The sequence below is a fragment of the Suricata suricatta genome, chromosome 7 (genome assembly GCF_006229205.1).
Source record: "Suricata suricatta isolate VVHF042 chromosome 7, meerkat_22Aug2017_6uvM2_HiC, whole genome shotgun sequence".
NCBI lineage: Eukaryota > Metazoa > Chordata > Mammalia > Carnivora > Herpestidae > Suricata > Suricata suricatta.
In genome coordinates, this window is record NC_043706.1 from 39,671,447 (window position 1) to 39,691,545 (window position 20,099).

The following is a 20,099-nucleotide window of genomic DNA, read 5'->3' on the forward strand; positions in this document are numbered from 1 at the left end:
AAAACAACTTCAGGGAATTATATTTTCCCAACATAGTTTAAAAGGCACAGATACTGAAGACTGTGAAAAGCTTACCCTGACTAGTGCCACAACACTTGGTATTTGGTGCACTTTACACACGTGATCACAGCACACGCATGAGTGCCGTGGCTCCTGGTCCCCAGTGAGGAATCCAGGGCTTTGGCTAAGTCATTTGCCTAACGTTCCATAGCCAGGAAGCTTGCAGAGTACTCAGTGGAGCTGGGGGTAGATCAGGACCATCTGAGACCCCCCCGGCCCTGTCCACACTCTGATGCCGTCAGCTGCCTCTCACCAGCCCAGAGCAGTGGACAGGGCTGTTCAAAGTAACCTCAGAAAGGAGGAGGTGACAACAGATGTTAAAATTCATTTTATCTTGTTTTTAACAGAGTGATCATGAATAGGCCGTAAAGTTGATGCATGATTTAAAAATGTACACCCTGGGGACGCCTGGGCGACTCAGTCAGTTTAGCGTCCGACTCTTGATCTCAGTTCAGGTCTTGATCTTACGGTCTTGCATTCAAGCCCCGTGCTGGTCTCTAGGCTGGACGTGACCCCCTACTAAAAGATATAAATATGAATATAAATGTACAACTTGATGGTTTTTTAGTGTATCCATAGGGTTGTGCAACCATCACCATTGTCTAACTCCACAATATTTTCATCTCCCTAAATAGACGCTAAAATTAGTTTCAAAGCATTGGTTAATTAGAGAAAAATGTAACATACCTCAGGAAATGATAGAAAGCCCAAACCTCTCCTGAGATTTTAGAAACAATTCTAAAATCATATCAGCCTTAACTTATCAATTGACCTCTTACAAGCAGTTTTAAATTTAAGATCAACTTTGAAAATGTCCCTTGGGGACTTAGTTGAACTACATTATGCATATAGACAATACATTGTAAATGTATGTGTTTATGTTTACTTACATAGCTATATACACAGAGGGGCGCCTGGGTGGCTCAGACAGTTAAGCGTCCAACTTCAGCTCAGGTCATGATCTTGCAGATTGTGGGTTCGAGCCCTGCATCGGGCTCTGTGATGACAGCTCAGAGCCTGGAGCCTGCTTCCGATTCTGTGTCTCCCTCTCTCTATGCTCCTCCCCTGCTCGCACCCTGTCTCTCTCTCTCAAGAAGAAAGAAAGATTAAAATTTTTTTTTAATTTTTAATATGTATATTTACTTACTTATATTTACTTAATATTGTGCCTCCAAACCTGAAATAGTTCTCATTTTGACAACCATTTCAGAAACAAAATACTGAGATGTCAAAAAGGAGTACCATTTTTGAGGAAGGACCACTTATTTGGCCAAATTATCTTATATTTTAAAAAAAAGGTCATCCCAGTGAAAATATTTCTAACATATGAGTAAGCAGAGGAGGAAATAAGAAAGATAACAAAAATATGTATAGTTGCTACCATTTGTATGCAGAAATAAGCAAAGAAGAATGTCAGTGCATGTGTGTGCATGAAATTACACATGGAAGGATCTAGTAACACTTTTAGGGGCAGGTGCCCCCCACGGAAAGGCAGGGAAAGCCGAGAAGTCAGGCTTACTTTTCACATCCTCTTTAGTACCTTTTGAATTTTGTATCAATGTGTAAATCACCTCTTCCCCCAAAATACAATTTTTAAAAATGCATCCCTACATGATAAGGATAAATGTGACTAAACAGTGGGGGCGCCTGGGTAACTCAGGCAGTTAAGGAGCTGACTCTTGATTTTGGCTCGGGTCACAACCTCCCAGGGCATGGGACCATGCCCCACAGAGGGCTCTGTACTGACAGCACGGAGCCCTGCTTGGCATTCTCTCTCATCTCTCTCTGCCCTTCACCTCCCCCTCCACCCCCACTGCATGCTTTTGCTCGCTCGCTCTCTCACTTGTCTCTTGCTCTCAAAATAAATAAACATTTAAAGAAAAAGATTTCTTAAAAAAAAAACATATGACCAAATGGGACATGACTAGAACCTAACCACCAAATCTTCATGTCTGGTTGCTTCGTTGGTTTCAAGGACACAGTGGGATGTTTGCTCTTGTTAAAAGGCATCTGAAATGACCGGACTCTCTCGTTTTTAGCGGATCAATCCCTCTGCTGAGATGGTGATGATCGATAGGATGTTCAACCAAGAGGAAAGAGCTTCTCTGTCCCGAGACAAGCGTCTGGCACTTGTAGACCCTGGTAAGAAATGTCAGAGAAAAAGTAGAGGAGAGGGACTTACGGGGTTCCAGGCCATGGGCCTTTGGGGAGTCTGTCTGAACCACCTGTGGGTACAAAACCTGAAGGTACAAAATGAATTCTGGAGAGGACGCCTGGGTGGATCCGTGGTTAAGCATCCAACTCTTGATTTCAGCTCAAGTCATGATCTCATGGTTCCTGAGTTCAAGCCCCACATCAGGGTCTGAGTTTACAGTGTGGAGCCTGCTTAGGATTCTCTGTCTCTCCCTCTCTCTCTCTCTCTCTCTGCCCCTCCCCTGCTTTCTCTCTCTCTCTTAAATAAATTTAAACTTTAAAAAAAATTTAAACTTTAAAATATCATACAGGGGCACCTAGGGGGCTCAGTTGGTTAAGCGTCCAGCTTCAGCTCAGGTCATGATCTCACGGTTCGTGGGTTCAAGGCCCACATTGGGCTCTGTGCTGACAACTAGCTAGAGCCCGGAGCCTGCTTCAGATTCTGTGTCATGCTGTCTGTCTCTGTCTTTCAAAAATAAATTTAAAAAACATAAAAAAATTAAAATATTATACAAAACAATACAGTGAACTCTGAGGAGGAAAACACGAGTGAGAGCAGTAGATGCATACTCTAAAGAGGTCTGTAGCCTACAGAATCCAAACTGGAATCTGTCATTTGTTATGTGATTCTTTTTCCCCATTATAAACCTAAAATTCTCATTCTTTTCCTAGTTTTTGAGAACTAAATTAAGTCAGAAGGCTTCCCAAAAGCATTTAAGCCTCAGCAAATTAATGAGTTGTCTTACTATGTGCATTGTAGAATCCCTGCCCACAAGCTTGTAAATGAGATGCTCCATGTAAGTGCCTTTCTCTCCCCCCCTCAGTTTCCCACTAATTTCATTGGAGTGGACGAAGAAATTTCCCTCTGTCCAAAGTTTTTCTATCTGGGCTAAGAATTAAATTTACACAAGACCTACTAATAGGAGGGAATAAAGTTTTGGTTTTTTTTTTTTTTTAACATTTAAGTTTTCGAGACAGAGAGAGTGCAAAGTAAGGAGGAGCAGAGAGAGAAGGAGACACAGAATCCGAAGCAGGCTCCAGGCTCTGAACTGTCAGCACAGAGCCCAACACAGGGCTTGAACCCATAAACTGTGAGATCATGACCTGGACCAAAGTCAGACTGACTGACTGAGCCACCCAGGTGCTCCAAAAAAGTTTTATTACATGTGTACACAGGTCCAATAATAAAGTTGATCCCCAAAGAATAACCATAGCAGACAGTTTTTCTACTTTTTAGACCAAGAGATAATAAGTCTATGAGGAATTGACCCAATAAAGAGACTTAACTCTGGGAGCATCACTTAGTAAGGAATCTAAACAGAATTTGGGCTGGAGTAGTAAATTAGTAAAAAGTAACAGGGTTGTTCATACATCCTTCTTGGCCCTGAATTCCCTGTTTCTGGTGATGAGGCTGTCTCTCTTCCTCTTGGTACAAGGAGGGCACCTTTCACACGGGGCTGGGAGGGGGGTTATTTCCTGCTCTCAGGGAGCAGAGGAGGGTTCGAGTGTCCTTGCACAGGCTGTTTTTAAGTCGGGGGCGGGGCTCAAACTCACTGACCATGAGATTATGACCTGAGCTGAAGTCAGATGCTTAGCCAAATGAGCCACCCAAGCGCCTGATTCTTAAATACTAAAGTTCTGCCTTTGTGTTTGACGTGGCTCATGAAATTTCTAAAGAGAAGAAATGAACCTTACACTCAGTCTAAAGAGAGAGCCTTAAAGAAGTGCTATGTACTTAGGCGGATCCTAAAATCTTTCCCAAAAGGAAGAGAATGATGTAGGATATACTTCTGTCCCTTTTTCTTAGAACCTGAAATCTCCTATTGCCTTTTGATGGATTCGGCTTATGGATGAATCCTCCTACTCTGTCACGGCCCCCCAGACCTGAGTGTGACGTGGACACAGATGTCCTTCACTGCTCTCTGTGTTGTGCCTGCACAGCACAGCCAGTGTTTGTGGGATGGAGTCTTTTTTTAAATTTTTTTCCTGTTTTTTATTTATTTTTGAGAGACAGAGAGAGACAGCACGAGCAGGGGAGGGTCAGAGATGGGGGAGAAACAGCTTCCAAAGACAGGCTCCAGGCTCTGAGTTAGCTATAAGCACAGAGCCCGACGCGGGGCTCGAACCCGCAAACCATGACATCATGACCTGAGCTGAAGCTGAACACTAAACCAACTGAGCCACCCAGGCACCTCTGGAGTCTGCTTTTTAAATACTATTTTTTATCCTTTTTTTTTTTAAGAGAGAGAGTGCAAGCAGGGGAGAGGGGCAGAGGGAAAGTGAGAGAAAGGGAGAAAGAGAGAGAGACTCTTAAGCAGGCTCCACACTCAGCATGGGGCTCAACATGGGGCTCGATCCCATGGCCCTAGGAGCATGACCTGAGCCAACATCGAAGTCGATGCCCCATCAGCAGAGCCACCCAGGCACCCCTGGAGTCTTCTTTTTAGATTTCAAGGCTGTATCCCCTACGTCTCATAGTTTGTGGTTTGGTGAGGAAATGGACATTTTAATTTTACAGCTGTCATCAAAGCCCTACTTGACTTTTTCTCCTCCTCTGTGACAGCGGTCTGCCGCTGTGCGCTCAGCCTCCTAAATCCTCCCAACATTGCTCTTGCCATCCTGGGCTCTTCAAGCCTGGCGTAGTCGCGTGCTCACTCACAGCCCCGGTTCCCCCACACACCACTGTCCTTCCAAGCAGGTGTCAGTTTGGAATCCTGCTGACCATTTGTTTTGTGGTCCCGGCAAAGTGCAGCTAGAACGCCAGGTCCCCTTACCTGAGTCTCTAGGGACCGAAGTGCCATCACCCAAAGACAGAAGTAGTTGTATCCACTCCCGCCCCGACCTGAAGCCTCATTCCATGGCCCTCTGCTCCAAGGCAGAAACCAAGCTGATACGAGCATCTAACTTCCATTTTCAGAGCAGTAATTAAAAAACTAGCTTAAAGATGACACTAAGAGTGGTGCCTGGCTGGATCAGATCACTCTTGATCTCAGGGTTGTGAGTTTGAGCCCCACGTTGGGTATAGAGATTACTTAAATATATAAGTAAATAAACTTGAAAGAGAGAACACAGAGATCCAGACAAAGTGGAGCTTTTTACTCATTTGGTTTTCCTATTTGTCCACCCACCAAGCAGCTACCTTTTCAAAGACATTTAAGCTTCTTGTCTGGAAGCCACGTTTTACAGGAGGCCCCCTCAAGTGTGGTGCTTCTGCGTGGTCCTGGACACGAAAGACTGGCTCGCTGGGCTGGGCTGGGTTGACCCCCTGGGGGTCTGCCGTGGAGTTCTTCCTGTTCCGTTCACTCATGAATGTTCTTTTTGTTCCTGTTCCCAGAGGGTTTTCAGGCTGATTTCTGTTGTTCCTTCCAACTTGATAAAGCTGCTCATGAGACGCAGTTTGGCCGGAGTGACCAGCACGGCAGTAAAACACCCAGCGCTCTACACCTGACAGCCAAGGCCCAAAGCCGAGACCGAGCCAAGCCAGGCACGGCAGAACCGACGAATCATGACCAATTTCATCTAGTGCCTAATCACATCGTGGTCTCCGCAGAAGGAAACGTTTCTAAAAAAACTGAATGCCTCGGCAGAGCACTGAAATTTGACAAAGTGGGCTTAGCACAGTACCGGGGTGCGTCCGAAGAGAAAAGCAGCCGGAGAGAGTCCACGAAGGCCAGTGAGTGCTCCCCCGGCCCCGAAGGGCACCGGAAAACCTCATCCAGACCCGACCACGGTACTGAGAGCAAACTCTCGAGCATCCTAGCAGATTCTCACTTGGAGATGACGTGTAACAATTCCTTCCAGGACAAAACTCTGAGGAATTCTCCAAAGAATGAAGTTTTACACACAGACATCATGAAAGGGTCAAGCGAGCCCCAGGCAGACCTCCAGCTCACCAAGAGTTTAGAAACAACATTTAAGAACATCTTGGAACTCAAAAAGGCTGGGCGGCAGCCCCAGAGTGACCCCACGGTTAGCGGCTCCGTTGAGTTAGATTTCCCCAACTTTTCTCCAATGGCTTCGCAGGAAAACTGCCTGGAAAAGTTCATCCCGGACCACAGTGAAGGCATTGTAGAAACTGACTCCATTTTAGAAGCGGCTGTAAATAGTATCCTAGAGTGTTAATAGCAGCAGCCCCCTCCCCCCCCCCCCCCCGGACAAGTTACATTCTTTCCTGGCAAAAGCGAACGGAAGTGTTCTCCTGTCTCCAGCCTGCTTGATCTTTCATCACAGGTTATTCTTTCTGATCTTCAGTCCCATTCTTTGTTTAAGAGCAATACTCGTGGTGGTTACAGGGAGATCCTTTCGCGAAATTAATCCTTGTTTGAAAGCAGTCTGATAGGCCCTACACATTTCAAGTGTTAGGAAAGCGCTTATAGGCATTTTTGTATGTGTGTTTGTTTACTTGTTTTATTTAAAAAACAAAACAAAACACCTTAACTCACTGAGATCATAGTACACTTGCCCCTGGGTAAAATTCTGACAATCATTAAGTCATTTGAAAAGAACAGACTTATTAAAGAAAAGCAAACAGGACCGATAGAAGCTACTCTGTGAAAGAACATCCCACCGCGTCTCCAAATTTTGCTTTTTTGGGTTTGTTGTTGTTGTTGTTGTTGTTGTTGTCATCGTCGTTGTTGGAGGGGAGACCGCTCGGTTGTCCCCCTGGGCCACCTCTGAGCAGGAAGTTGCCGCGGCTCCACCAGGGATCCCACAGCCCGAGGAAGCAGCCAGTAGCACACAAGCAGGGCATTCCCAGGGCGTCCTTGTGCTCCGTCCGGGGGCTTTTCCGATGCTCCTTGGGCAAATCCTCACACTTTGTGGCATCCGCGTGTTGCGTCTCATCTGGGGAACGCTCTGTTCTTAGTTGCAACAGTGTGACGAGATCATGTCACCAGGCTAAAATAAAGGAAAATGGAAACCAGTTAAGTGGCACAGTGTACAGGGGCGGCTGGGAGAGAGCCTTGAGGAATATAATATGTATATATATATGTAAAAGCATATATATGTTAACTATTGAGAAAAAAAAGCGTTTTGCATTTTATAATTGGACCTAGTCAACGTATGCCGTACATTTTTGTTTGTTGCTGGGTTTCCTTTCATTTAACCTCTCCGCACCCTCTCCCACAAACAGCCAAGCGTCCAAAGCACTTTCATTTGAAAACTGTGTTGTAATGTTTCAGTTTAAACTCTAAGGGGACTTTGGCCTTGTTTATTCTTCTTGTCTGAGAACAGCAGTCACCTCCTCCCCAACTGCCCCGGCAGCAATCATTACCAAAACACCGACAAACCAAAGTAACCAGCAAGCCCCCCCGCTGAAAGAAAAGAGCTGAGACACGGGATTCCCACCCGAGAGCCAAAGGACATGCCCTGTCATGGTCTGAGTGTGGCCCGTGTTCCTATTAGTGAACATGACTTATTGCTTTATTTATTTATATTTCTTTTCAGGGAGCTTTCCCCGTTTCCCTTCCTTGCATTTGTGCCCCAGCTCATCCCATCTCGGCTGTTACCTTCATCCCCGGTGTCACTGTAACCAGCCGTTCTCTCCTGTCATTGAGGAGAAGTGACAGAACGGTATTTCATATGCACTCTCCCCGACGTGCGCGTGCATGTCTCTGAGCTGTTCGGATCCAGAGGTCAGTCTGGTGGCGGTGTGGACCCACCCATCCTTCCTCCCGTGTGCACGCACACTCTATCCTGTTGATCTCTCTGGCTTTAGGGGTTGCACCCACTGGTCTCCTCTCTGACGCATTGCCAGCACCTGTTTCTGGCTGTTGCCAGAATGGAGGTGACCCCCACTGTCATCATGTTGGGCTCTTCTTTTCCAGATTGGCCCGCGATGGAAAGGAAGGCTTCTGATTATTGGAAACACGGCAACAGAAGACCCATACTCTCTCCCTGCCCCTCTGTCCCCGCACTCAGAGACCTCCCTCAGACAGCCAGTCTTCATAAAAGCAAAAGTTCCTTCTCCCCACCCCCAGCCCCAGCCAATAGAACTCGGAAAATCTGGGCCATTTTAGGGTTCCCATTTTTTCCTTATTTGTGCCAACGTCCAAGTTGCAGATCTCCCCTTTTTTCCTGTATTGTAACATATTAGAAGGATAAGTTGGGATTGCCAGTTGGAACTTTCTGTTTGGGCCGCCCTGGGGTAACAACCCTGCCCTGAACGCCATGAATTCAAAGGCTCTTCTTCTCTTAGGACTCATGCTGCGCTCATCCTAGCAAGACTTAAAGATGGGCCCTCCTAATCAAATTCTTCTCAGAGTGGAACTTTCTACCCGGAAGCCTTCCTGTAGGCTACCTGTGAGTTACATTAATTACTGCCAATCAGTGGAATTCTTAAGAGAAGAGATAAGCTTCATGTACATTCGTCACCTCCCTTTCTTCCCCATCCTGCCTTGCTACCCCAGTCCCAGCCTTTCTATATACCATCTCGAAGGGTCTTTTGAGCCCTAACACTTGTCTAGCAAATGGAGAGCCTAATTTACCAAAATGAAACTTGTAAATTTTTGTGTCCTTGTATGTAAGTTTACTTTCTATGGAGGAAAGATTCTAGATAATGACAGATGAAGATTATGAAATGTATTTTACTCCTGTGATTAGGTTGTGCGCACATGGGTCAGAACTCACATGCGGGGCCAGAGGGCTCCGCCTCGGACGGCCAACTTTCAGTTGTTCAGGTTCACTAGTCAAGGTTGAGTTATTAGAACTACTTGTACTTGGTAACAAAAATCATTTTCTCTCTTTTTTTTTCTTCTGTTGTTGTGGAAAAAGTGTGCATTTGTTATTAAGCATTTGATTTTCTGTGTCCTTAAGTACTGCCTAAAGATAAAGCAAATTTTAAACTGGCAATTATGAAAAAGAACTATTTTAGCTCTGAAGAATTTAGATTTTGTTAGATTAGGGAGGCCTTACAGACTGACTTGACTTATAGAGGACGCGTCACTCACTGTCAGTGTGGTGTGGGCTTTATTTGCTTAAATACCTTCATTTGTATAGTATGTCTCACTTGAAATTGCTTTGTATACATTTTGTAAAAATATTTATAAAATGTTTTGTAAAAAAAAGTATAACAAATCGCAGTTTATTTTGTTATGTTGGATAAATACTGTTAAAAGAAACCAGTCAGTAACTATATTGTTAATCCATGGTTAGGAAATGTTTAGTTGGAGATTACGAAATGAAACAACCATTGCAATACAGCCAAAGATTTGGGAAAATGCGCAACTGTGATTGTCTTGATTTTGCAAATAGGAATGGCTCTTTTCCCAGAAGAAGAGGGTAAGTAAGCGTGCAGTACTTCTACAGAAATAGATTTACCACCCCGAGCAGGAGCCTGACTAGTGAGGGCATAGGGTTTTCGTTGGCCGGCCTTTCCAAGACAGTTTCAAATTCAGCAGAATTGGTTGGTGAGAGAGTTTAGTCATGTACATCTCTGGCCTCCAGCCCTACTCTTGTCATGTGGGTCCTTAGGAAGGAAAAATGGGGCCATTTGAGAAGTTAGATAAATGAGCCTCGATCTGCAGGAGGTTGTCTTCAAGCACTGTATTTGTTTTGTTTCAGTTAAGACAAGAAGGCTAAAGCATAGGTCCGGAAGACTATTTTACACAAGACTTATTCCAGAATTAACATGTTTCTGAAAATTTTCTTTTAATGTTTATTCATTTTGGAGACAGAGCATGAGCGTGAGCAGGGGAAGGGCAGATAGAGGGAGATACAGAATAATTAGCAGGTTCCAGGCTCTGAGCTATCAGCACAGAACCCAACACAGGACTTGAACCCAGGAACCATGAGATCATGACCTGAGCTGAAGTTGGATGCTTAACCAACTGAGCCACCCAGGCGCCCTCTTTTTTTTTTTTTTTAATGTTTCAGAATTGACATGTTTCTCTTTGGGTGCACACATTTGACCAAACTACATTGAGAAATACCTCTGTAACCTTAACCATAAGTTCTGAGGCCCTTCTGAGTTCTTGCCCACACAAGAGAGACGCTACCCAAATTGTAAGGGACACTACCATAGGGTGAAACGTACTTCTGGGATGAAGGTATAAGACTCCTTGAGTTTTTCTTTGGGGCCTAGGATTTACACTTACATTCATTATGGTTGAATCGTGCCCCACCCCACCCCCACCCTTAAAGCAGCAGTCAGGGAATCAAGATTCTGCAGTAATTGATATATAAACAGGAAGTAGAATAATTACTGCTAGAATAGTTACATCATTGGATGGATCCCTTCATGTCTTTTACACACTGCTGCTCTGATGTCAGGATTCTCTTGCCAAGGACAAATGTGTGCCCTGCATGACGTCCCTTCCCCTCTTCAGGCCATCTGCAATGGGAGTGCCCCACGAATGAAGAAGGTCGATCTGGCTGCTTGGTTCGGATCAGCCTCCGGTCCCCAGGGGCTCGCCCAGAGGAAAGACCAGGCAGTTAAGCCCTGGGTCCTGTGTATGGGGGGCTGTGTTCCAGAAAAAGGGCAGTGGATCATTGGGGGCAAAGAGAAAAGGAAGAAACCAGTCTGGGGGCACTGAAGCAGCATCTCGCTCAGGCAGCACACTGGCGAGGCCCTGGGTCCAGGCTCTGACTCCGCTTCAGCCTTGCGTCTACGCTCTCAGAGACAGACTGACAGCTCCTGGGTATCCAGGTGACCGTGGAGAGCATTAGCCACCATACATTTTTTGAGTTCACGAGCACCAGGCTAGGTACTAGGGATAGATGGGTGATTCAGGTAGGTCTTCTCCTCTCAAAGAGCTCAGTCCAGAGAGGAAACAAGCACACAAATAATTGTTTTATGTTTAAGAAGTGACTGGAGTTCAGGAGAGAGAAACTGGGCCTAAAATTTTTCCCAACCTACCACTTCGGTAAAGTTGCAATCTATATTCCAGTGCCCTGCTTCTTAAGTTCATCCTGAGTTACATCTGAGAAAAAGGTATGATACTTTGGGCGGGAATGAAGATAAAGGCATTTTGTAATTATAGGGGTAAATATTATGGAGAAATTAGGAACACTGTCATAGTATAAAGTGGATTCTATAATATGAATAGCGTCTATGTTGCTGCCGGTGAAAGGCCATTATCTGGGGCGCCTGGGTGGCTCAGTCGGTTGAGCATCCAACTTCAGCTCAAGTCATGATCTCATAGTTCATGGATTCGAGCCCCATGTCGGGCTCTGTGCTGATGGCTAGCTCAGAGCCTGGAGCCTGTCTTCCAATTCTGTGTCTCGTCTCTTTCCCTCTCTGAACTTCCCCTACTCACACTGTCTCTTTCTCTCTCTCAAAAAAATAAGACAAAAAATTTTTTTAAAGAAGCCCTAATCTACACTTTTCATGGGCACATGAGCTTGAGCCTAGCCTTTGAAGACACTTGGAAAGGCACGAAGATCCTCGGAAAAAATCACTTTTGTGGCAGTCTGGGAAAACAGAACCACAAGGTGGGCAGAAAGTGCTTTGGGCACCAGAATCTAGAATTGGGTTCTAGAATCTTGTCTAACACCACATTAGGTATCTTAGTGCAAATTACTCTCAGCCTCAACTGCCTTGCCTATGCACTGGGAAGATCTGTCCCCATCTTCCACTTAAGGTATAAAATGAGGTGTTACTGAAGAAGTATGGAAGGTTGGAGAAGCTAAGAGCCATTACCCCAGAAATAATGCAGAAAAGGTTTGGCTTTTCTGTTTTGTTTTTGGTCTCACCCTCCTGCACTGTGTGCTTTCTGCTCTAGCTTTCCTGTGTCTACCCTGGACCCTTGGAGGCTACTGGCTTCACATGTTCTCTCCTCTTTTCCTTCACACCTTTGCTCCCTTATGCTTGTTTCTCATCAGGATCCAAATCTGTTGGCCATGTTGTCTGCCCCAACTCCAGGTTCATCTGATCTCTTCCCCACCTGTTTCCTGGTAAACACATGTCACTCTCTGAGGAAGCAACAAGAAAAGCTGGAAACATAACAAAGTCAACTTCCTGAAGGCTCATTATTAAAGAGGTTTGGGGCAGATGGGAAATTGCAGGTGGAGTCCCCTTTTGGGCAGGTTGAGTGGGGTGGTTTTCCCTTACGAGAAGAAACTGCTCAGTTATCTCTTAAGAGATTCCAAATAATCCCAGAGTGCAGACAATACAGAAGTAACCTACTGTGGCATATCCTGGGAAAAGACCCCTGGAGTCAACTCAGAGAACAACCAAACATTTGTCCTCAAAGGATTATTTTTTTATTTGTTTATTTGAGAGAGAGAAAGAGAAACAGACACAGAATCCGAAGCAGGCTCCAGGCCCTGAGACGTCAGCACAGAGCCCGACATGGGGCTCAAATCCATGAACCGTAAGATCATGAACCAAGTTGGAGTCAGACCCCCAACTGACTGAGCCACCCAGTCTCTTTTCAGAGAGAGCGAGAGCGAGCATGTGCAAGGGTGAGGGGCAGAGAGAAAATGAGAGAGAATCCCAAGCAGGCTCTGCGCTGACAGCGGGGCTGAATCCCATGAACGATGAGATTATGAGCTGAGCTGAAATCAAGAGTTGGACATTTAACCAACTGAGCTCCCCAGGCGCCCCAGGAAAGAAAAGGATGGAAGGAAAGACTGAAGAACCATTAAGCTTGAGAAAGACAGGAACAAGAAAACTCCAGTTCTTAGTAAGTAGAAATCCTTAAAGTCTTGCCCCAAACCTCCTGTTTCTTCCATCGTCACTCAGCTCAAGATTCAAAACCCAGAGAAGTTTAGCATCTCATGCCCCCTCCCACTGGGGGTGTTTACAAGATCTTCCAGAAACACCCCTTCGACTTATGTATTGGGAGGACAAACATTTAGATTGGATATCTCACCCCACTCCATGATTGTACAAGACGAAGCAGAGACCATTCCACAGGAGAAATGGAATGCTATTAGGAAATGGAAATGGTTATCAGCAGGCCAACAAAAATGAAAAATGCCATTAAGATTTCAGAACATGAAGACCTACCTCATTGCATATAGTTGCATAATCTTCCCTAATTTATTTAATCATTCCAAAAAGGGCCTATGACAGGCCATTCCTCCTTCTCATTCAGCATTCTCACTTTGAAATAAAAAGTTGTATCTTGCCTCATGCTGGGGCATGTGGTCAATGCTCCGTAAACATGTATTCAGTTAGCGAAGAATTTTGAGTTGATGAGGCGTCCATCACTTCTCTGCATCTTGTGGAATGATGGCTTTGGCACTGAGAATAAGTACTCTCTTAGCACCACCTGCTGGCATTGAAAAACCTTTCCTGAATTGCGGCCTCCAAGTCTCTTACAGCCAGTATTGTTAATACCCTTGAAACTCCTTCTCTCCTTACTACCTTCAGTACCACAGGACTACCTTTTTTCTGCAGATAGATACAGTTACAAAATATTGATTTATTTTTGTTCATTGTTTATTATCTAATAAATATTTTACACTTTGGTGACCCTTGTTTTTGCCTTTTTACAAGGTAAGACACATGTGAAGTGCTAAGTTAGTGAGTTGTCCCTTGACGTTTACTCATCCGGTAATGAACTCTGTATGGCACTCTCTCTCTGGCTGGATTAGTTACACAGCACATACCAATGATACTTTGAGCTTAGTTAAAAAGCCCCTGCAGGTGCCCACTATTGTGACAGGAGCTGTAGGAGATGGAGGAGTGTAAGTTCCCTGCCTTTTAATTAGGGAGACAATAAACCAAACAGTACAGGATAAAGTCTGTGGTAATGCCTGTAAGTGCTGCGGGCCAAATAATGACATTGGGATAAATACATATACTGTACTAAGCATGTGGCAATCCAGAGACATTCTTGTTGGTCACATCTGGGCTGGGAGTGCTACTGGCATGTAGTGGGTGGAAGCCTAGCATGCTGCTAAACATCCCACAATGCACAGGAAAGCCGGCCATAATAGAGAATAATCTGGCCCCAAAAGCCAATAGTGCTGAGACTGAGAAACCTCCAGCGCTAGACCTTTAGGAACAGCCATGAGCCAAGGCAGGCATGGTCCCTGCCCTCCTAGTATCATGAAGAACTGTTAAAAATAAAATAATGGGCTGAAGGAGTTTAGAAAAAGGAAAGAGACTGCTCTAGAGTCTTGCTAGCTAAAGAGCAGTCTACAGACCTGAAGCATGACATCATTTTGAAGCATGTTAAGCACTGCACTGAAGGTTTCCATTATACAGGACGTCGGTTTTAATGGTTTTATGCAGACCAGGAAAGAAAAGAAGCAAATTCCAGGTAGTGAGAGCCATAAGAGGGAAGATTCTGAGATGGCAAAGAGGAATTTCTAGTTTTCCATCCAGCACTGATAACGAACATAGTGTTGCCTGCTTACATTACACGCATTGTGCTAAGCGTTTTATATGGAACATTTTGCATAATCCTCGCAACGCTACTGGGTAAGTTCATTTTATGGATAAATCAAACCACAGTACGGAGCGCTTAAATAACCTGCTCCGGGACCCACTGACGGACCCGGGCTGACGGAGTGGAAGCTAGACTCCTTACCATCCGAAAGCCTCCACAAACATCTCCACCCACGGGTGAGAGCCAAAGTCACAGTGGCCCCGCTCGCGCCTCCCAGCAAAAAGCCTCTCCCGCTTGCCCGTCTACCTTTCCGCACGCGCAGCCGCAGGGAAGCGGAAGGAGCGGCGCGCGCTCCACACCGGAAGTCGTAGAAGTAGGACGTGTTTATTTACAGCCCGGCCACCAACTTGAGACGAATATAGCGTAAAAGAAGGGGGCGGGGTGTTTGAAGATGACAGAGACCCCCTAAAGTGCTCGGAATCAGTGCGAAGGAAGCTCTGTGCAAATTCGGCAAGGAACCGGTGTTAGCGAGGCCTCAGCGATTCACGGAAGCTAACTGGCTGGGCTTTCCGTGTTATAAACCTTGAGCTGGAAGAAACAGCTCTATGGTCAAATATACATAGAGCGGCCCTTTCCTCCCCACGCGGTGTGGCTGCGCTTGCGCAGTAGCCGGTCGCCGCAGCTTTGGAAACATGGCGGAGCAAGAGTGAGTGTTTGGAGTTTGAATCTCTCGAGTGGGGTCTTGAGCATCCGGTGCCATCCATGGTGTTTATTCCTCAGTGGCGGATAATAAGGGTACTTGTGGACTGAAGGAAGAGAATAGAAAAGGCTCCAGATTACAGAGGGTAGGGTGAAGGGTAAGGAGCCGAAGGATTCGGGCTGCCAGTCAGGCGGAGGGAGCCGCGGTTAAGTGCCGGTTACCTTGGGGGCGGGCTAGAGTGCCAGCTTTGGGTTCACGCAGCCTGACTTAAAGATAGGTCAGTACCCGCTCCGACCCCACCGAGTTTTACTAGGGTCACGAAGCTGCTTGTGTCTTTAAAAGGCTGTGGCCATAAAAGCTCCATGGAGGCATACGAGGACGAGGGTCCAAGGGATTCATGACTTTTTACTGCTTTAGTAAAGAGCGAATGTTAAAAGGTCCGTTTTGAGGACTGGAGTCAGACACCACAGTTTTCAGGGAAGTATGTCTTTCGGAATTTGAGGAGACTAATGTTTCTCGGAGCCCAAGAGCTGGTTTAGAAGCTCATTGAAATTTTGTTTTCTTAGCATGATCTCTGATTGCAATTTTCCGTTATCAGACAAAGAAAAAAGATCCCTTTGGTTCCAGAAAATCTCCTGAAAAAGAGGAAGGCTTATCAGGCCCTTAAAGCCACTCAAGCGAAGCAGGCACTTTTGGACAAAAAGGAGGTAATGATGGGGAACCAAGAGAAGGGACTTAGAATGTATTTGGTGAGTTATATCTAGCACGTGTTGAACTAGATTTGATGTCGACAGTCCTTTTCCCCATCGATTCTGCTAGTCTGAATACAGTTCGCGCCTTCATTTAACAAATATTTCTAACTTTCTGCGGACGAAATGTTGGAGTAGTTTGTTAAGCAAAAGGTGAAGGAGACATTGTACTATTTAGGTTCATACCAAGTGATTTGAAACACCGAACATACCCTTTACCTGGAAGAAAACATCTCTTTTAATGTGCCAAACAATTTTTGCGATTTGCTAAACGTTTTTGGAAAATACCTATTTTGGAATCTGGAAAATGAAACAAATTCATGCTTATTCTGCACTTTATGATGCTTAACACAAGGTTCCAAAATGTGGTGGTAACATTGGCTAACAGCATGTCAACCAACTTGTTTATTTATCAGCGGCTTTTCTAGTAGTTTCTGAGTTTTCAAAACTGCACCGTGGGTATCCCATTTTTACCCTATCTAGAAGATGTTTGTTTGCTTCTCTTTGCCAAACATAGTGGCAAATACACTCTATGGATAGTGACCAATGAATTACTGTTGTGGAAGTAAAACTAGAGGCACAAAATGGTGATGATGGTCTCCCTTTTCTGTAGCAGAAGAAAAGAAAAGAGGTCAAGTTTAAGCGACTGGAATGGTTCCTACATGATGCCTGGCGGCAGCAACGTGACACAGTACGCCTCAGACGACTAGAAGTAAAACCTCACGGTTTGGAAGTGCCAGATAAACATTCCTTGGCCTTTGTTGTACGCATCCAAAGGTGAGGAACTTGCCGGATTTCATAGGCTGACGCAAACTGTTGGTTCAGCTTGAGCCCTTTTCTAGGGAGATGAGATCTGTAATAGGGTTTAAGCCACTCCTGCAAGTTGTGCTAGGAAATCAGAGTTTAGCACAACATAGTTTTTGGCTTTAAGGTTAAGGAGACTGATCTGAGGCAAATACACGTGAAAATGTGTCAGGTGCTAAGAGGGTCAGTGGCTGCAAGAGCAGTACTGGTCGAGGACACTCTAAAGCAGGAACTTGAGGGGCGCCTGGGTGGCTCAGTTGGTTAAGCGTCCAGCTTCAGCTCAGGTCATGATCTCGAGGTTCGTGGCTTTGAGCCCCACATCAGGCTCTGTGCTGACAGCTGGCTCAGAGCCTAGAGCCTGTCTTCTGATTCTGTGTCTCCCTCTCTCTCTGACCCTCCCCTGCTCGCACTCTCTCTCAACATAAAAAAAAATTAAAGCAGGAACTTGAAACTGAGATCTGCAGACGTGGAAGGAATTCACTGAGTGTTGGGAAGCTTTCCAGGCATAGATGCAGAAAGTCGTGAATTGTGGGAATCAAGGCATCTTTCTAGGAACTGAACCAAGGTCAAGTGGATGGAGTGTATTCAGTGCTGGGGAGAGTTCGAGTAGCTTTTCCCTCAGTTAGTCGTACTTTACCCAGTCTATCTGCATGCACAACTGCCTCTTCCTGTTTCGCCTGTCCAGTCACCCAAACCTGCAACCTGCAGACTTTAAATATTTTCGAGCCCTCTTTATTAACCTCCTTTACCCTTCCCATAATCTCCTGGACCATTGCATTAGCTAACTGGGTTTCCCTGCCTCTGGTGTCACACTTTCAGATCTGTCCTATGTGCTCTCCTCAGTGGTTGTCAGAAAGCTGATTGTGTCTCCTTTACCTAAAATCTTTCATGCTTTCACTGCCCTCAGAGGCAAGTCCACCTTCCCTTGCGTGACATGCACAGCCCCACACACTCAGCCCCACACACACAGAATCAGGGCCCATTCTGTCCCTGTAGCACCTCAGGCGTTGCCCCACATTGTGTATGAGTGATCTGTTCGTACAGCTGCCACCTCCTGACCTCGCCTGTGAGCCACAGTCTGTGTCTTGCTCTCTGGATGACCTGTAGTGGCAAACATTTCCTAGGTCCTTGCTGGACCGACAAAACCTGAATAGAACCTGACTTCCTGTGTCACTCATTTCAGGATTAACGGGGTGAGTTCACTGGTGCAGAGGACCATTGCAAAGCTTCGCCTGAAGAAGATTTTCAGCGGGGTCTTTTTCAGAGTGACTCCCCAGACCATAAAAACACTGCGTATAGTGGAACCTTATGTGACCTGGGGGTAAGGTTTCTGTGGGTGTGGATTCGTATTAGATAGTAGGTGAGCGTGATGAGAACATTAGCATGCCAGTGCTGCCCTCCCAGGCGCATGCCCCCGTGCTGCAGAAACATTGTGTTGTGACCACAGTCTCTAGAAATCAGCTGCTAGCCAGAGAACTCTGGAACATGGGGCCCAGAGCAAGAGGTCCCAGTGCTGCTGGTCATGTACCAAGAAAAGCACCATGTGGAGCTTGTTCACTTGTAAGCTACGGCTGAGTAAGATGGTGGAAAAGAAATTAATTCTTGGAGTCTTGAGGCAGAGCTAGCGGCAGTGCTTGTGTAAGAGTGGTGTGCCTGCACGGGCACCCGGCTGGCTCAGAAGAGCCTGTGACTCTTGATCGTGGGGTCATGAGTTCGAGCCCTACATTGGGTGTAGGATTACTTAAATAAATAAAACACCAAAAAAAAAAAAAGAAAGTACTGTTCTTTCAAACATTAAAGCCCAGCAAACACCTGGATATAACCATCTTGAATAGAAGGTTCTATAGGGCCAAAGTCCTGAATTGTAAGCCAGCGTTTGTTTTATTTTTGTCTGGGGAAAGTAGTGTTTTTGTTTGTTAGTTTGTATTGCATGGTGAAAATTTCTATCCATAAATTTTAAGTTTTAATTATATAGGGCCACTCTGGTTTGTTACGCCCTTCCTTGCTTGTGTGCTTCCCAGCATCCCAGCTGCAGTGTGATTGCACTTTCCGGTGGGGAGAAGGGGTGGGAGCAGAATGTCTCACCCCGCAGGGCTGAGTGACCGGTGTGTGCGGGGTGCCAGGAGCTGACAGGGCTGGACTTTATTCTGCCTCATGTAGATTTCCAAATCTGAAGTCTGTCCGGGAACTCATCCTGAAACGTGGACAAGCCAGGGTCAGGAATAAAACCATCCCTCTGACGGACAACACAGTGATTGAGGAGCACCTGGGTGAGTGTTGCATCTTAGGGGTCAGTTGGGACAGAAAGCAAGGATCTCTGGTGGTCTTGTTGTGGGATTTAGGTAATACTGTTCTTCTCGGAGTCCTAGGAACCTACCAGATTGCCCACCTCTGGCATATAAGAGCTTCATAGTATGTACTGGGGAAATGTTGAATAAAAGAATCTGTATCCTTGTGTTTCCTAGGGAAGTACGGTGTTATTTGCTTGGAAGACCTCATTCACGAAATTGCCTTTCCGGGGAAGAATTTCCAGGCGATCTGCCAGTTCTTACGTCCTTTCCATCTCTCAGTGGCCCGTCACGCTCCCAAGAATAGAGTGGGCTTCCTCAAGGAGGTGGGCTTGCCCGGCTATCGCGGCGAACGCATCAATCAGCTCATTCGGCAGCTCAATTAAACCCAGGTGAGGCAGGGCTGAAACCTGCCCTGGGCTGACTTGATGGGCCACTCTTTGCCACTTAAAAATTCTTTTTGCGTTTACCAGCATCTGAGAGTAACTTTGGCATTTGAGTGGTGGAGGGCAGAGGGAGATTGGCATCTACAAGTCTGACAGGTGGAAATCTGCTTGAACAGTGAAGGCCTGGTTAGGACATGGGGTATTGCTGTGTGTATTTCAACAGTTACATGCTAGGAAATGTTGAGTAACCAAAAATCTTCTGTATTGCTGTGGTCATATATCTGGAAATGGGGAGAGAATATTAAAAACTAATTTCAAAAAGGATTTGCAGATATAAACTGTCTATCTGTGAAGGTATCTTACCTTTTAGAAATTGCTTGTTCTTAATCTTCAGTGCCAGCTTTCATTAAACTTCTATTAATGAAGTTGTGTTTTTCTTCCTCAGAATATCTGAAAGCACAGCGCATTGAAGGCATGTGTTTTGTCTTTTGGAATCGTTCTCGGTATCTTCAAAGAAGATTATTTTCTGCTACATCTTCAGAAACTAGAGGGGGTGGAGTCAAGGAAAAGATGATGATGTTCCTGGCAGGCACTTCTCATCGCAGCCCAGCTCCAAGAAGTTCCAGTGTGTTCTGCACGTT

At 45.6% G+C, this 20,099-nt stretch overlaps 2 protein-coding genes and 1 long non-coding RNA gene across 10 annotated transcripts in view; 2 read left to right on the forward strand and 1 right to left on the reverse strand.

Annotated features, from left to right (window-relative positions):
* BICRAL (BRD4 interacting chromatin remodeling complex associated protein like) overlaps positions 1 to 9,472 on the forward strand; it is a 52,260-nt gene extending 42,788 nt beyond the window's left edge. For all 6 annotated transcript variants that reach the window (XM_029944453.1, XM_029944449.1, XM_029944454.1 and 3 more), the window contains 2 exons: positions 2,100 to 2,202; positions 5,588 to 9,472. In XM_029944453.1, the coding sequence (XP_029800313.1) occupies positions 2,100 to 2,202; positions 5,588 to 6,375 (891 nt within the window). In that variant the 3' untranslated portion in view covers positions 6,376 to 9,472. The remainder of the gene's footprint in view (positions 1 to 2,099; positions 2,203 to 5,587) is intronic.
* Positions 5,329 to 20,099, reverse strand: part of LOC115296047 — a 22,771-nt gene continuing 8,000 nt past the window's right edge. Inside the window, exon 3 of the long non-coding RNA XR_003910701.1 lies at positions 5,329 to 7,149. This is a non-coding gene — a long non-coding RNA (uncharacterized LOC115296047). The remainder of the gene's footprint in view (positions 7,150 to 20,099) is intronic.
* Positions 14,936 to 20,093, forward strand: RPL7L1 (ribosomal protein L7 like 1). 3 transcript variants are annotated; one of them, XM_029944456.1, is made up of 7 exons: positions 14,936 to 15,237; positions 15,830 to 15,938; positions 16,597 to 16,757; positions 17,968 to 18,105; positions 18,945 to 19,054; positions 19,250 to 19,464; positions 19,904 to 20,093. In XM_029944456.1, exons 1-6 carry the CDS (start codon positions 15,224 to 15,226, stop codon positions 19,456 to 19,458), a joined length of 741 nt encoding a protein of 246 aa, XP_029800316.1. In that variant the 5' UTR covers positions 14,936 to 15,223; the 3' UTR covers positions 19,459 to 19,464; positions 19,904 to 20,093. The 3 variants fall into 3 exon arrangements, with proteins under 3 accessions (XP_029800316.1, XP_029800317.1, XP_029800315.1); XM_029944455.1 differs by having other exon boundaries at positions 14,942 to 15,237; positions 16,594 to 16,757; XM_029944457.1 differs by lacking the exon at positions 17,968 to 18,105 and having other exon boundaries at positions 14,937 to 15,237; positions 16,594 to 16,757.

Coding starts and splice junctions, on each gene's coding strand:
- RPL7L1 (XM_029944455.1), top strand. Junction 16,758..17,967: donor TTTGTTGTACGCATCCAAAG/GTGAGGAACTTG, acceptor CACTCATTTCAG/GATTAACGGGGTGAGTTCAC. Junction 19,055..19,249: donor AGTGATTGAGGAGCACCTGG/GTGAGTGTTGCA, acceptor TGTGTTTCCTAG/GGAAGTACGGTGTTATTTGC.